Consider the following 16,647-nt stretch of genomic DNA (forward strand, 5'->3'; position numbering starts at 1 on the left):
AATACCAAAGAGTGGCGATATAAACATAATAAATATCTTTAAAGTGAACCATGCAGAACATTTCGCTGATATCTAGAACAAGTCACAGAACAGGGTTTTACCGTACGAAATAGACACGAATAAAAGTCAAAATAAAGCTGCATAACAAAACCAACCGTAGGAGCCCCGTGTAAAACTCCAACGCCAGAGGATAGGTACCTACCTAGGTATATAGAAAAGCAGGCTCATGCCAAGAACCACCTCCACCTCGTCTTCATGTATCTATCTATCTATTCGGCATTTGTACGCCTATGAAGCACGTCCTCCCCTTCGTCAGACTTATCAATCACCGCGCCTCGGAGTAATCGTTAAGAGCAACGCAGACCGCGCCGCGGTGGTGGCCGTTGTACTGGCGAATAACCTGTTGACTATGCAGCTCCCACAGCCGCGCATAGTGGTCCGAGCACGCCGTAACTAGGTATGCCGAATCAGCGCTGAACGCGCAGTCCCAGACCCAGCGCTGGTGGCCTGTCAGCGTCGCCTCTAGGGGATAAGGTCTAGGCTCTCCGCTCGCGACGTCTCCGCCGGCTTTAGGCTTGTCGTGGCCGTTGATGCCGTTAGCGGGGGCGTTAGATAGGGATGACGAAGAGGACTCGTCGGATGGGGTTCCTGTCACGTTGGTGACTTCCCAGATCTTGGCCGTGTGGTCCGCCGAGCAGGTCGCGAGCTTCTTGACATCGGGGGAGAGCAGGATTCGCGTGATGTACTCTTTGTGCGCGGAGAAGTGCGTTACGGGGAGGAGATTTGTACGTTCGTAGGTTTGGATTAGTTGCCAGACGAAGACATTGCCCTAAGTGATGGTGTTTGTTAGTATGAGAGGGTATGAGGTAGGAGTACATGGGGTAAAGAAGCAGAGTAACATACAGCATTGTTAGCAGCGCAGAGGAGAGAACCGTCACTCGCGACAGTAACACTAGAGACGGAGACATCTTCCTCGGGAATGAGCTGATGAGAGCAGTTATTCTCAGCAAGATCCCAGACCCTGACGCTTCCGCTCCGATCGCAGCTTATGATCTCGCCCTGATTAGGGTGTATAACGACATCGTTTACTGCAGAACCATGGTTATAGCTACGCTGGATAGTGCCGGAGCGCGTCTCCCATATCTTGACGCTGCCATCTTCAGAACTCGTCACCATCCATTTCCCCTCGCAGTGGAACGCGACTCCCGTCACGTTTCCCGTGTGGCCTTCGAAGGTAAGTAAGGGGTTCGGATTCGTCGACTTGATATCGTAGAGCTTAACCGTATGGTGACCGGCCGCTGCCAGGAACCGCTTGTCCGGCGAGATGCATAGTCGATTTACCTGCGAGTCCGGATGTTGAATTGTTCGCGAGCAGATTCCTGATAACGCCTCCCAGAACCTTTATGTTTTTTGAAAACAGCTAGTTAGTTATCAATGCAATTATAGGATTAGGATTAGGATCTCGATCTCGATCTTGATAACCGGGCCGAGCCGTAAGCGCATACCTAATTGTGTGATCGTACCCAGCTATATTAATCGACAGGTGAGTTGCAGAACAGTGGCGGTGGGGTGGGAATTGGGCCTACCGGTACAAAGAATAACAGACATTACGGCGTCAGCAGTGGCCCATCAAAGCGATAGGCCAGCTGAGGGTGAGGGATTAACAAGATTGGAGAATAAAATATGTTATTCCAAGTTGCTATCGAATCAGGTGTAAAAGGTTACGATAAGTTCGCGGAAAGAAGCTGATGTCAATGCTGAAGGCATTATTAGCTTTATCGATAAGATATGTAGCTTCGGGACATAAAATAATTAACGCGAACTGAATTATGCAATAACAGAGGTAGTCACAAAGTACCACTAATGGAATAGGGGTCATGAAGGGTCATGAATTCCTTGAGAATCTACCCGACAGTAATGTTGCCTACCTAATTCATTAGATTCATGGGCCTATTGACTTCTTCAAAAGCCGACCGTCGATCAATCCATGATGTCAATTCACAGACAGTGAATCAAAATAACCACGTTAATTCAATGTCAGTCTCAAAATTCATAGTGATACCCATTGGATGGTCAAAGAATTTTGACCATATTCATTAGCATACCCAAAGAAAGTATTGGATAAAGTTGGCTTTCTCTTAGGAACCAGTTCTACAGTATAATAAGCTTAAAATAAGAAAGAAAATAGCATAGATTTTTGAGATAGTATGAAAGTATTCTCAGTCTTGGATATGGAAACCTATTCCATCCTTATATCTCCTTGATTAGACCTCAAATAGCATCTTGAAAACAGACAGAACTATTCCTCTCTAAACCATATACTAGCTAAAGCAGGGAGGACTCCAGGTGCCTCTCCAGCTTATAGAAACAGATACAGCCGATTTTCCAGCGATGGAGATAACGGTAGGGCAGTGTGACATTGAGTCCTTCTATAGTTCTCGCGCTGGTACGTCTATCTCTTAGAGTCCCGGCATATAGAAGATCCTCCTCTAGAGCTCCCGCGTCCTGAACTAGACCCTCCAGATGAGGTCGTGTGGTTTCTGTCTCGCTGGCCGCCAGCTGCGCTGATGCCTGGAACACCTAGCATCCCAGTGGCGCCGCAGTGAGCACAATTGATTCGACTATATCAATAAGTTAAACCTTCTTTCAATTTCCTTCTATAGTAGTAAGCTTTACGTACTCTCTTGGGTTGCCTTTGCAGTTAGGACAGAGGGAAGGCATGTCACGGTTCGGCCCGAGGCCGTATATAGCTCGGTCCTCGTCGAAAGAGTATGCGCCAGTATAGTATCCGTATGTGGTATCCGCTTTCTGTGCCATTGTCTAATTATTTTGACTTATGAGTTATGTGTAAGCTATGGTATTCTTGTGTGTATGCTTTTGAGTGGATTATCGTTGACCCCTTTTCCTCGAGGACGTGGAGGGTGTCTCTGGCAAGATTTATGAACATCTTAAAAGCCACCATTACGCCATTATAAGATCCGAAAGCTTGGCTATGGGTACAGAACTTCCAAGCCTCGAGGCTCACCGCCTCATTGAATGTCACTGGTCCTACCGGATGGCGCCTTGAAACTTGCCCTAAGAGCATCGGGTAGGAAAAAATCCGATAATAGGACATAGCCATGGCTCTACCCGGCTGTCCTTGAGAAACAATAAATGAAAGAAGTCCTAGTATTAGATCCTCTTATCTATTAAATCTCCAATCATATGACAGTTTCTCTCTTGGAGCACTCAACTGTTTAGGCTTGTAATACTCTCTGTGTTATAACTTTAAGGCCCGATAGTGACACAAGATTTCTAATATCAGCGAATCGAGAGTCTCTTTTCTTAACCATACGTGGAATATTCTTTGCCTACTGCCTGGCTCTTACTAGTGAATTAATAGAAGCTTCCGCTGTCATACCTCAACCCCCTTCCCGCTTGTTACTGTTAAGAATCCAGACCATCGGAATTCATCGAACTCTACCAAACGTTGTTTCAGATTAGGTAAATACCTCGTAATTTACCCTGACATACAAGCCGACAGTCCACTGATCCGATGTAGCATTCTATACCTGCGGGTATCCGGGCCACAGCTGACAACTTGTTCTCCCCGCAAACCTGGGATAGCCACGTATTTTACTGATGAGGCTTGTACTTCCGAGACCCCGGAAATTGTAGTTTATGAGTATTGCCGATTCTCCGAAGACGACTACATTTTGACGTGATATCTACGTAGATATGTCGTGCCGGGTTTCCTCGGGTGTGCAGGTTATAGCGAGGTAGATCTCGGCCCGCGCTCTTATGGGACTTATCTTGCATACAGTATATTTCAAAATGACGTGTCGGATATCCCGATCCGCTAATGTAGCTGTGACGTCGATCAACTAGGTTATGCCAAAAATAGTAGTATTCGTCCGATGATTTGATCGAACCCTAGACGCGATCTTATCGCATTCATATAACACTGCAGCGTGCATCCGGTGGCCCTACAATATACCCTAGTCTTCTATTGACACTTCTAGATGCTTTTAATCGTCAAGTTGTTAGATATATTACCAAAATCTACAGAAAGTCTCCTATTGTGTTTCTTCAAGTCTGTGAGCTTGTCCTTCTCATATATAATGCCATCATATACCTGTCATATGCTCGTACTTCGCTAGATATTATCCCGAGCCCTATCTCTTATTAGCTTATCCAGCATAGTACATCTGCAGTTACCCGTCACAGATTAATTTCTTCTAAGGCTAGAAATTCCCCGAGTCAGAATTCGTTGCAACTCTTACCGCTGATCTATCTCAAGCCCATTCAATATCACTCGTTCGTGACTTCGGAACTAGTAGTGACTAACGCAGAAGCATATATACTCGGAACGTACCGTATCTCTCGTGATTCGAGACTTGGAGCATCCCCGGCTATCCGCACAGGTGTCGGAGGTCTTATCATGATGAATGTAGTCCCCAGATCAGGATTGTTTACACCCGCTTCCGTATATCGGATCCTATCCTGGCTCTTGGCCCTTTCTTCCTTGCTAGAATCCTACATCAACACACGATCCCACAACGTGTACTACCCTTAGTATTACAATACAAAAATTAAATGAAAGAGGTATTGTTTTTGGTTAATAGATTTTACATCAAATGCTACGAAGGTGGTTATGTGCTACGAGATAAGTTGTAGAGATTGCTTAAAGTGTTTACCGGCACTGAGTTCAACGTGGAGTAACCATATATAGAAGCTTATAATGAGAAAGTTTCAATTGAAATATTAATATACAGATGAGTTATAATAAAAATATATGTAACACAATACACATTGATGATCTGACAATGGTTTCACCCCCCCGGCTAACCTCTCGGCCTCAATCCATCATCAATATTCTCCCCATAGGTTGTTGTTGCTTAGCTCGTGTTACCTTGTACACACATGATCTTTCGTTTAAATTCACGATCCGTAGCACGAGGTACCCATAAATATGTTAATACAAAACTCGTATACTTACCTATCACTAAGACTAACTACAAGCATCGTATTAAGAAATAATGAACTAGAGACATATTCTATAGAAATATACATGTAGTGCTATCTATCTCCACGAGCCGATTCGACAATGAGACAATATCAGTAAGCGGCGCCTACTTAATGCATCATGCGACTTGTGTTTCCACTACACCGACCTCCTTTAAGAAAGAGACAGGTGGGGTCTAGCAACCCTCTAAGGTTTGAGGACCATTCCTCAGTTACATAAGCTATAATATAAAGTTAACTCTATAGATCTAGGATATGCCAAATATTGGGTCATGTACATCCGGAGACAAGCTAAGCGGCTCTCCGCGGCTAGTCTACCCAGTGTTTCTCACCGGCGCCGGCGTAGCCCCACTACCCGGCCGGTTTGATATGGGCGGCATGTCAACGAGATTATTCAACTATGGTATATGTGAATATAAGTTTAAAGAATTCTAGCACGTGTAAAGACTTATTGAGGTAACAATTAAATATTAATTTCGCATGTGATCAACGTAACGGTGACTTCATGCTCACTAATTCTCATTTACATAGTGAGGGATAATTTGGTCCCACTTTTCTCTAAGTGGTACCCTATCTCAGGGGCTCAATCAACACATTGCTTATGGGTGATATGAAGTGATAACTATGAGAAGATCATACTGATGGTATTATGTTTTAATAGGCTTCTGAGCTTGTTGGTAACCTTTGCAGCACTCTTTACATGCAAGGAATAAACAAGCAAAGGGATATATTCCTAGTTTGAATCCTTGTTCGTGATTGATAATAGTGTTATTAGCCCACATATATTTTATAATTGTTAGTGCCAACAGTCTGGCCTTATCGCAATGCTGGACCCTTGTTGAACCGACTGTTGTTCCTCGATCAGCTACCTCCTCGGTTTCCGATATTGTTAGCTCATATTTCAACCAAGAAGATATGCGGGTTCCTACGCCAATATGACAGCAGAAGCTATGAAGAGTTAATCAAATCACTATGCGCAAGCGACCCGCGGATAAGAAGGTCCATCATAAACAAACCACCGCCGCCAGCAAAAGTTTGGAAGCCGTGGTGTCGGGCCAAGGTCCGGGTGCTTGCACTTCAGTTCGGCCCGGATGGGTCCGTTAGTCTTCCCACCGAGTATACCAACGCGTCTACCCTTGCTACTAGCCTCAAGCAGGATGCAGCATTAGCCAGTCATTCGTCGCGATCCGTATACCTACTCGAAGGGCTCTCCAGGGATTTTGTCCACGTTCTCGGTGACCACTTTCAGCTCCATCCTTCTCTATTCGCAGACCACGAGAGGTTAGCACCTCTTGGCGACCGGCAAACTGGGGAAAATGGAGGTCTTCCATTCTTACCATCCGCAATCTGCGGGAGAGATCATGTCTCGCTCAAATATCATGAGCCGCTAGTCCTATCGCAGCGGCCAGTCGGTTTCCGCTGCCTCTGCGACACATCCGGGAGACATATCGCTATGACAAGGCTTATGGGCGAGATGTCGAAAGTCGGCGTTAGTAGGCGTAAGTGTACATTTTGGAGTAGAACGACAGACTCCGGTGGCTGGAAATGTACGTGTTTTCCCATCACTCAAGTCTTTCTATGTGAATGAAGGGCCTTGATAGAATTTATGTTACTGATGATGCCAGGTCTTATTATATGTGATCCCCCTATCCGCCGGATCCTCACAGATCATACCGGGCGATCGGGATTTGATGTTATGACGAGTGATTTTAACTCTGGATATATGGATTTCGTGCCACTATCAAATCAAATGAAGGCACGGTCCGGTCCTCCTAGATCCTCATTAGTAGAAGATTTATTATTCTATTTACAAAAGCACTCCGATACATTAGACCTCAGTCATCCTAAATCTCTACGTATCTTCGTCGAGAAGATTATCGCCAGCCACTTTCTCAAGTTGGCCGAGTTCCTACAGTCTAACACTGAAGTCGTATTATGGCATCTGTCAAGGAGACGTGATTTAACACCTTTCGGTGTCGCTACAGCCGAAGAACTCTGGAGCGATGTCCAGTCATGGAAGCGTCGGGTTGCCGAGTACCAAGATGATCTAGAAGGAACTATGTTACAGCTTGGTGTTCAACTTACGCGGTCCCCCGATACCAGCCGCACTGAGAGCTGGACTGACAGCACCGCAGATTTCCAGCACCTATTACATCGCTACCGTCAAATCGAGAAGCGTGTAAACGAGTTAGGCAGTGCTATTAATACCTTAGCTAGTCTTGCAGGCAACCGCGTTTCTGTTAGGACAGGAAACTATCGCTTCAGGAGGCAGAGCGAGCAGGTCGTGAAAGTAGAAGTGTTAAGGCTTACGGTCCTGGGTATCATATTCCTCCCCTTATCATTCTCAGCTTCTATATTCAGCATGGCAGATTCGGTATGTATAAAGTTTCCCGGTTTGATTCGCTAGCTCTTTACTCTTAGTACATATTTTACAGCCGTCACTAACATTTAACAGTAAGTAATATCATCCTATCATCCACTTCGGACACATCACCACTCCTATAGAGAAACCGTGGAACTTTAAAAAGTAAGTTTTAGTAGCTAACTTGAAAACAACCCCATATATTAGTTACCTTCCAGGGAGCTCACAGTTTTGGGTATACTTTGCGCTGTCAATTCCGCTACTCGGATTTGTCATACTTGTATTTTCCGTCATAGAACTAGGGTATATGGACGGTGGAACTCGGTGGTCTCCTGGGTTGGGGATAGAGAATATAAGACAGAACCTAATACGAGGAAAGATTAGAAATAGGGCACTATAACTCACGTACGTAGTACAGGTAGCTGCAAGGTAGCAGCAATTGCATCTCACACACATCAAGCCAGTACTACTAGCATTCATTATCCTTAATATAAATCTAACAGAAAATCCTGGAAAAGCCAGCATGGAGCTTAAATTAGCAGCCACGTTAAACATATTAAAATGAAAGTAGTCATTAATAAATTCATACGAATGCCCAAGACGGATTATTGAAATCAAGACGTATTGCTGCTAGTTTACACATGCCGACGTTCAGTGAAACTGAGCGAGAGTCCACCGTAATAGCTAAACAAAGAAATGACGCCAAGCCAAACCGTAGCCTATCCTTAACCTCGGGCAGCCAATGTGCTATTCGAATCACCTTCCCTTGGCATCTCCCGACTCGCCCTTTGCGAACAACCATATAAATGCAACGAGATGTGCTAAGCTTAATCCACCTAAACAAAGAACCGCAACGCCGCTTCCGGTCTCATCTACACCTTTCACAACATATTTAGGACTGAGAATACTTGTAACTCTCAGCCGCAACTTAAACTTCGTAAGGTGTCGCCCATGGGAATTCCTAGAGTGAAAAATATGCACGGACATAGACGATAAATTACCATTGCCTAATATGTTTAGAGGACGGGCGCGGTAGAGACCATGTAAGTGAATGCAGCTGCACCGCCAAGAGCAACATAGGCCGCTGCCTGGGCAAAGCGGCGTCGTTTCGACGGCTGGACGTTGTCTCGGCGCGCGGGAATAATAGCGGGTTGAGCTTCGATGCTGTCTTGTTCAGGGGTCTCGGGGGCAGTAGCCTCATTTGACTCAACGTTGGTCACTTCGTCATTCCGAGTTCGCCTGTTTGACGACATGGACTTAGATTTGTCGTCCTCCCGAGAGATACATTCTTCATTCAATCCAATTACATCTTCATCATTGCTAAAGGCATCATCAAAGGAACGCTTCAGGTTAGGTTCCGGTACGCATTCACTAGTTGGCAGTGGGGCAGAGGATGCTGTGCTGAAAATGTGCGGAGTAATGGGGTCATCATTTGTATTGTTATCCCCGTTTGGTTCCTGCGTAAGTAGATCTTGAATCTCGACGCGCCTGGGCTTACTTGCAAGACTAGCAGCGCTGGTCTCACTGGCAATCTTGCTTAGTTGAAAAGTATATGCGCTGGTCATATCGAAATCAGGACTCTGAGGCCGTTCGGGATTTGAAGGGAGCTCCTCAATTCGAGGATGGTTGAGGAATCGCTCCCCAGATACTGACCATGGCTGCCATGTGGGATCCGGAATCGGCTCTTCACTGAGGATGGTCGTGGGGCCGTTGGGGTTGGGTTCGGGGCATTGTTGACGTCGGCAGCCCCCCCAGTTGAACTCTTTTGTCCATCATCAACTCGAACCACTGGTAAAGCTGTGTGAGAGGCATGATCGGATTCCACATCGGTAATATGCTGATCAGTATCAGCATCGGCGGCCAAGGTTTCTCGGATAGCAGACACAGGCGGCGGAGAATTCCAGTCCAAATTCATTCGGTTACTCTCCCTAGCCGCGAAAAATGCGTGCTTGCCCGATTTCTCTCCCAAAGCTTGTGCCCTAGAAATGCTTGCAGTTCTGTCAAGCACGGGATGGCTCTTGAACATAGCAGCATCAGATGGACTTGGTTCTCTCGGTTGGACAACCGATGCCCCTTGTTGCGTAGAGGTGGTAAATAAGAACGGAGCCACAAAGACGTCCTCTGTATTGGTCGACTCGGCAAAGGTATCTGAGTTTTAACCCGTTCGGAAGAGGTGGGTTAGGTGATGAGAAGGGAGACGAACTAGGCGCTCGTGAGCTCGAGTTGGATAATGGATCCATCATCTCATCGTCTGATGAGGAACTATCATCATCAGACTCTGAGTATGGCAAGATACCTGAGCAGGAAACGTCAGTGAATTTATTCGGAAATATATAACGAAAGAATATTGACTTACTTTCGTTATCACTCCCCCAGCTATCAGATCGGACCACGTCATCGTTAAACATAGAAGCAGGCGAGTCGTCATCGTCGGAATCTTCGTCCATGCTACTCATGTCGTCCCCTCTGATAAGAATTGAGCCATCTTCGGAATCAGTCAAATGGATATCCTCGCTACCCATGTCCTCGTCGTGTGGGAAGCTATAATCATGTTCGGAGGATGCATCGGGTTCAACATCAAGAGCCGTATGTTTCTCAGACTGCTCCATACCTGCTAGCAACTCATGGTTATAAGAAGCAAACGCAGTTACTAGTGCCGGGATCGATGGTACATCTATTGTGGCAGATGCGGAAGAGTGGCTAGGACATCTATCATGGATTTCATGGTCCGAATGTTCATCAGGCTCCGATGTTAGATCGATAACATCCGAGTTAAAGTGATTCGGGGCCGTGGCGTTGGAAGCAACGTGCTGGTCCTCATCCGAGTCGTCTTCATCTTGGGTAAGATCAATAGATAGGCCACGTTGAATGTTGGTATTCCGCGAGGGCGGCATACATGTCTCGACTACGCTTTCATCGTCATCGTCTTCATCATCGAGATCGTCATCTGGAATAGTAAAGGTTCGGTTGGGAGATTGATTGGTAGTCGGTACATCCTGACTACACCTATACGAGGGAGTTAGTATTAAGCAAGAGCCAATGCAATGGTCAACTTACGGCTCATGTTCTTGTCCTACCATATAAAACTCGACAGAATACGGCGGGAATGTTTCCTTGGCTCTGAAGATGTCGGTTCCAAAACGGAGGGAGTCGCCGTTTGACAGCCTAACAGGCCGCTGTTGTTCGAGCCTCATCTCCTTCCCAACTCCGTCGTGGGGTATATGGAAAGTGCCGTGAAGTGATCCGATATCTTTGATGACCACAGACTTGATAATACAATTAGCGCGGGCAACGCAAAGGGCAAGTTTGCTGGAGAGGCTGCTCGAGTAAGCTTACCTTAGGGATGCTGTCAAGGTCGAGGACGAGTTCTGCGTGATTCCGCGACATGACAGGACTATCAAACCATGCGTTATCTATAGAGGCAACAAAACCCTTTGTAGGAACCTTAGATGCTCGGCCGATTCGGATAGACGGGTTCTCGTTGCTGAGGATAAATTGACGTTTGGGGAAGGCGGATATTTGAGAGTCATGAGGTCGACAGACCAGTGTGACAATAATGACTATTTAGACAAATATGTCAATCAAGAATACGCTCGGTGATTTTGGAGTTTGGGCTGCGGGTTCCCGTCTTACCTTCATCGTCGTTTCGACTGAAATGGCCCGTAGCCGCCATTTTGCTCAGACTTACTATTCAGCAGCAGAATATTTATCCTCAAACCTTGAGTATCAAAATGATACCCGAGGCTTTCAGGAATGCGATGGGAATTGTTACAACCCTAACGAAGATAAATGATAAGTTCGTTAATAAAAGAGCTTATTAGAAGAGACTATTTTACTAATAAGTAGACGAACCGAAATGGCGGAATCTGATGTCGGGTAGTTGCTTTGAGAGCTGCAGCGAGAGTAGTAGTGGATGGAATGGGAGATGATAAGAAGAGCGAGTAGGAGGGGGAAGTGTGTCAGAATGGTGTGTCGGTGCGATGTGTTGAACAGCGAACGAACCTTGGCCTACTTGGTGCCTATTTGGTACATATACAAGGTGGAAAGTGCAAAAGGTAACACTTGGTTGGTAGTTTCTATATTAAATACTCAGGAGTGACTTTGGGAAATGACTATGGGTAGGTAGGTGCGGTTAGGCGGGGCAAGTAATAAGCAAGCACTATAAACTTTAAAACGGAAGTCGAAAAATCCTATAAAATACCTGAACTCACTATATAGAATATAAATAGTTACCTCTAATGTAATTAGGTAATATATTGGAATATTAGGTTACTGTTTCAGTTCCTCTTGCGATTATTATATTCTTGACCAAGTAAATATAGCTTATCTGGAGAGATACCTATGGTCGACATTGATATACCTACGGAGGAGGAGCTAGGTCTGATGTACCTAAGTTAATACATGTAGCCTACATGGGCTTCACGGACAAGTTGGAGCGGGGCTCTGGCTGCCTAATAGCACGGTAAGCCTGATAAGTCTTATCAGCTATGTATGTCTCCCCCACCCTCGATCTAACACTGTAATACACGAATTAAGGCTGAGGTTCTTCACATTGCCTTCAACTTCATAAAAGCACGATATAGTTAACTATTACTATTTTTTTACTCCTTTACATATTATATTCGCTTCCCTAACAACTACGCACAATGCCTAACTCAAACAACATATAATGCGAAAGGTACCCCTCGATTGTGTATGAAAGCCCTTGTCTGACGTATAATTGAGATTGCAAGGATTATGAGCTGAGCTAGTGGGGCCGATGGACTAACATTAGTGGGATGGCGGGGTTGAGCTAAGATACCTAAGGTATTAGAAAGTGCATGCATATCGTCACATACTGACAGATCGTATGCTATCTCAGGTAGGCTGAGTTTGGTGCGCGGCTTGAACAGGTACCTCATACAATAGAATTACAACAGAGCAAACATCCGACTTCTACTATGTACATACCTTAATTAAGGCACCAAGTACCTAAGGGTTTGAAACTATCTACAATTAGTTCAACCCTTCCCTTTTATTAGACTTAGACTTAGACTTAGCCATTATCGCCCGGCTAAGATGTCGATGAATGTCTAGCGCTACTACCCATGAATTTATTATACATATTTGACGCTTCCGTGGATGCTTTCTAATAGAAACAGGTTCAAGCTGCCCGGTTCTAACACTGTCCGAAGTATCCCGAAATACCCTTGCTCTAGGTTAATTGAATAGACACGTGCCAACGCGAGTAGCGCAGAAGTATACATGCTTTATTTTATAGAAGAAGTCCCACTAAATGTCAAAAGAGTACCTATCGTTACTTCATAATAGGTATGTCCTTAGTGGCGGTAGATTAATTAGGCTGGGGAACATTAAGATCCCGCGACTGTCGACTGTTCATATGACGAGTTGTATCTTGGGGTTTTAGAGCCATTGCTTTCCTGATGACGCGCGCTTTCTACTGTGTAGAACTCTTGTGTCTGCTTAAATAAGAATTTCGATTTTTCTTTTCCTTTTCCATCCACTTCGCCACTGATTCGTTTAAACACCTACACATATTTTTGTCATTTTGTTCAAAACCCTGGTGCGCCGGTGAAATCCTTTAATTCACCGCCCCATTTCCGTAACGTTATTTATTATATCGTCCTTTATTGTTTCTCGGTTGCACCAAGCTACCAGAACATAATCTTACAAACCTTTTCGCGACTATCTACACAAAGGCCTTCCGGAAAGCCTACACGTCACACACAGTAGCGGGTCTTAAACCATCCTCATGGAATTCAAGTCGAAAACAAACCCATCGTTTCATCGTTCGCATACAAGAGGATTTAAGACTTGATACGAGCGAGCTCTATTGCTCTATATTTATAAGCAACCTACCCACCCGCAACGGCATTACCATATTAGCACAACATATTCGCCGAGCACACCACCGAAATGCATGATTTGCGCAAGAAGATTTTTGAGAGCGGCAAGACTGTCTCTAGAAAGGCGCGCTCGCGACAACAATCAGCACAGGCTTCGCCAGCTAGTTCGCGCGCTGCCTCACGAGCTGCGAGTCGTCATGCGTCAGAGGAGGAAGATTCAAGCGATAATGAATATAATGAGAGCCTAGCTAGTTCTATTATAAACTCGGAGGATGGCGAGGAATTGGGCTCGACGCCGCCGGGGGAAATCTTACACAATCGCATCGTGGATTTGCTAGATCAGAAGCGTGACGGTGGCCAAGATCGAGAGGAAAAGTTAACTGCATATACCGAACTAATTCGACATCATCCCAGTACCGAGGAAATCGATGCGCAGATGAATGAGCTTATTCCTATGTTATTAAAGACTATACGTGGCCGCAGAACTCCCCATGGAGTGTTGTGGGCACTAAGAGCTCTTATGATAACCATCCTTACGACTGGGGACGAAAGCATTCATGATCGTGTCTTCCCAACGTTGAAGAGTGTCTCTCAGGATACAAATTATGACGACGATGATGAGTTGATTAAAGTAGCTGCTATTAAGGCAATGGGCATCTCTACAATGTGCGGCGGAGGATCAGTAACTGCTGCCGAAGAACTTTTAGAGTTTCTTATTGAGATTATTGAAAGTGATGGTCACATTGTGGAAGCTGGTGATAATGGACCAGTTGTTGCCGCAGCACTGAATACGTGGGGATTTGTTGCCAGCGGCCTTGACGATCTCGAAGAGCAAAGTATGCAGGCTCTAGAAGCCTTTACAGAACAGCTCGAGAGCAGCGACGTAGATGTTCAAGTCGCTGCTGGGTCGAATATTGCTTTTCTTATGGAGGCTGCGCGTGAATATGAGGAAGAGAGCGGCGAGACCTGGAACTTGCGCTTTGATCAGGATGGACTCCTTCGGCGATTGAATGCTCTCACTCGAGAGTCCTCCAAGGCTATATCTAAGAGGGATAGAAGACAGCTTCACAACAGTTTTAACAGTATCGTGACCTCCCTTGAGCACGGCAAGGGCCCGGGATACTCGACTGCGCGTCGCTTTGCAAGCAACCCTCACACGGGAGGTAACCGGGCAGACTTCAATGACGACTATCGGGAGTACGGTTATCGGCAAAAATTCCGAATCCAGAACATCACCATCACCATCGATAGTTGGTCTTTGTCGGCTCGGTTAGAAATGCTCAAGTCAGTTCTTGGGGGTGGTCTCGCCAGCCATTACCTGAATAACTCGGTGGTAAGAGATTTGCTGAGCGGCGCTAAGACTGAGTACCTGTCATCACCACCAAAGGACAGGATATCTCCGTCAAAATCAGCATTGAAGTTAGGCCACGGGAAGAAAGCCGCGAAGAATGTTTCTGATTAAGCATTATAAGACATCCGGCGGAAGGATCATTTCTCTTCGCGGGAAGACTTAGACTTTTCACCAACGTAATACTCTCACACCATTCGTTTTCTTTCTGTTCGACCATTCAAATTTTATGGATATTCTTCTACTTGTGTTGGTTATTAGATACTAGTTCTATGCTCTCTAGTAATATCGTTACTATCGCATTTATAGGTATTTATCTAGACTTTCGTTCTACATTCCCTATATTGTTCATGTTGTTCACAATCATGTACATACGTAGACCTGCCCAACTTCCGGAATACCTAAACAGGAGACCTCGGTGACACGCACGCGGTTACCCGCATTTTCCGTATTACCATACGTATGAGATGAGCCAGCCAAAGTTCAGCCTCGATAATGTCTCGAAATGTAGCCCTCAAATTGATTGTTCTATTACATGCACAATCCGGGCGAGAAACCGGGATGACGCAGGGGCGCGGGAATATTTGAACGAGACGGGCTTACCCCTATAAAAATTATTTTATTTTCACTTTATATATCTTGATCAATATAATATCATCTTCTACCTGAATCTTCTACCTGAACGTCGTTCCTTGCATAGCGAAGTGAAAGGCTACGTGCATATCGTAAGACGCTTCGGTAAGATGGTTGGGTGGGTGGTACAAATGGTTCAAGAGTCATCATACCTAACTCGTTCTAGTTGTACGTACGTGTATGCCTACTTCTTAAAGTACTATGTATAACATGTTTGCTTAATGCAACCACTTAAAGTAATACGGCGAGAAAATGTGGCTTTGGATTGCGCATTTGAACCCTGGAGGCGTAAGCCAGTAACGGTGTAGTCCGAGAGGTTGCCAATCATCTATTATCCTATATACGGCAATAGTAAGAACCCAGGCTTAGAGAGAGAAGATACGCACTTATTCGCCACAACTATCGGTTTATACCGTATAGACGTATGTATATCAGAGTGGTAGAATGGGTGTGGCGATGTTGAATCCCGCTGTTCAAGGTTTAGATTACCGTAATTATATTGAACTTGAATGAAATAGCTGCCTCATTTCTTCATTCCTCATTGCCTTATTCCGAACCACTGGGGTTTATACATGAATTATTCCGCACGGCGGAGACGGAACAGATGCAAGGCAGTCCCGTAGACCCCCAGGATATGCACGATTATAGGTACCGAAAACTCAAGTAGTATTACATGCCTCTGGACGCAGATCGGATGGCAACGTGATTATGCATCTTATTGTGATTAGGTAGCTTCAAGTCTAGGTCTACACATTATCTATCCTAATAGGTAGAGCGGCTCCTAGTACAGCTCTGTAAGGTCCTTTTTCGGCTTAGTAGTGGTGAGCTAAACGTGGGATTGAGATATAAAATCAGAAAATAAGTCGGTGAGTATTCAACATATGTAGGGCTCTCTGTATGTAGGAGCACTGCGAAGCACGATGTGATCATCATCCCATACCGGGAAAAAAAAACAAGGATGAACCATGGAGCGCCAGTTTTTAGCAGCTTGATGAACCGAATTTGCATACTTTTTAGTAACTCGATTTACCACTAATCAGGCATAGTGGATATGATTAAGACCCAATGTGCCGAGGGTGTTGACCAAGTTGTGGTCCAGGCGGAACCGGATCCAAGGTGGAGTGCACATCATCGTGCCGCAGTAAAACCAGATCGTCACCCGGCCAAAGGGGCGCAAGAGCCACTTTGCGGGACCATTTCCGTTCCATTGGACTTCACTAAACTGCTTGAGTCGACGGATGTAAATAATAATGTAGAAGAAGGAAATAATAAATTGGGCTACAAACGGAACCGTGTCGCTGGTAGATGGTTAGTTAAATATACCAACCTCTTATTATTGATAAGTGGATATTCCGATGAAGATACTAAGAAAATCAAGCGCCATCGGTTGAGCTGTTTCATCAATATGAAATTATATACCTACCTAGATAAGATAAAGAGATATGATACTATTT

General features: G+C 45.1%; 3 protein-coding genes across 3 annotated transcripts; 1 reads left to right on the top strand and 2 right to left on the bottom strand.

The window, feature by feature from the left end:
• Nucleotides 1-325: 325 nt before the first annotated feature.
• Nucleotides 326-1,608, bottom strand: GL218_05289 (WD repeat-containing protein wat1; the record flags this gene model as incomplete). The annotated part of the gene is made up of 4 exons (XM_033581940.1): nt 326-829; nt 904-1,399; nt 1,506-1,527; nt 1,587-1,608. The coding sequence occupies 4 exons, from the start codon at nt 1,606-1,608 to the stop codon at nt 326-328; spliced, it is 1,044 nt and encodes a 347-aa protein (XP_033434393.1).
• Nucleotides 1,609-8,382: 6,774 nt separating this feature from the next.
• Nucleotides 8,383-11,039, bottom strand: GL218_05290 (putative fha domain protein; the record flags this gene model as incomplete). Its single annotated transcript, XM_033581941.1, has 7 exons — nt 8,383-9,024; nt 9,153-9,514; nt 9,570-9,662; nt 9,723-10,372; nt 10,424-10,632; nt 10,703-10,926; nt 11,000-11,039. 7 exons carry the CDS (start codon nt 11,037-11,039, stop codon nt 8,383-8,385), a joined length of 2,220 nt encoding a protein of 739 aa, XP_033434799.1.
• Nucleotides 11,040-13,282: 2,243 nt separating this feature from the next.
• GL218_05291 (uncharacterized protein) lies at nt 13,283-14,674 on the top strand (the record flags this gene model as incomplete). The annotated part of the gene is made up of 1 exon (XM_033581942.1): nt 13,283-14,674. The coding sequence occupies one exon, from the start codon at nt 13,283-13,285 to the stop codon at nt 14,672-14,674; it is 1,392 nt and encodes a 463-aa protein (XP_033434800.1).
• Nucleotides 14,675-16,647: the final 1,973 nt, after the last annotated feature.

This window comes from Daldinia childiae, assembly GCF_008694065.1.
Source record: "Daldinia childiae strain JS-1345 chromosome Unknown Scaffold5, whole genome shotgun sequence".
Taxonomy (NCBI): Eukaryota; Fungi; Ascomycota; class Sordariomycetes; order Xylariales; family Hypoxylaceae; genus Daldinia; species Daldinia childiae.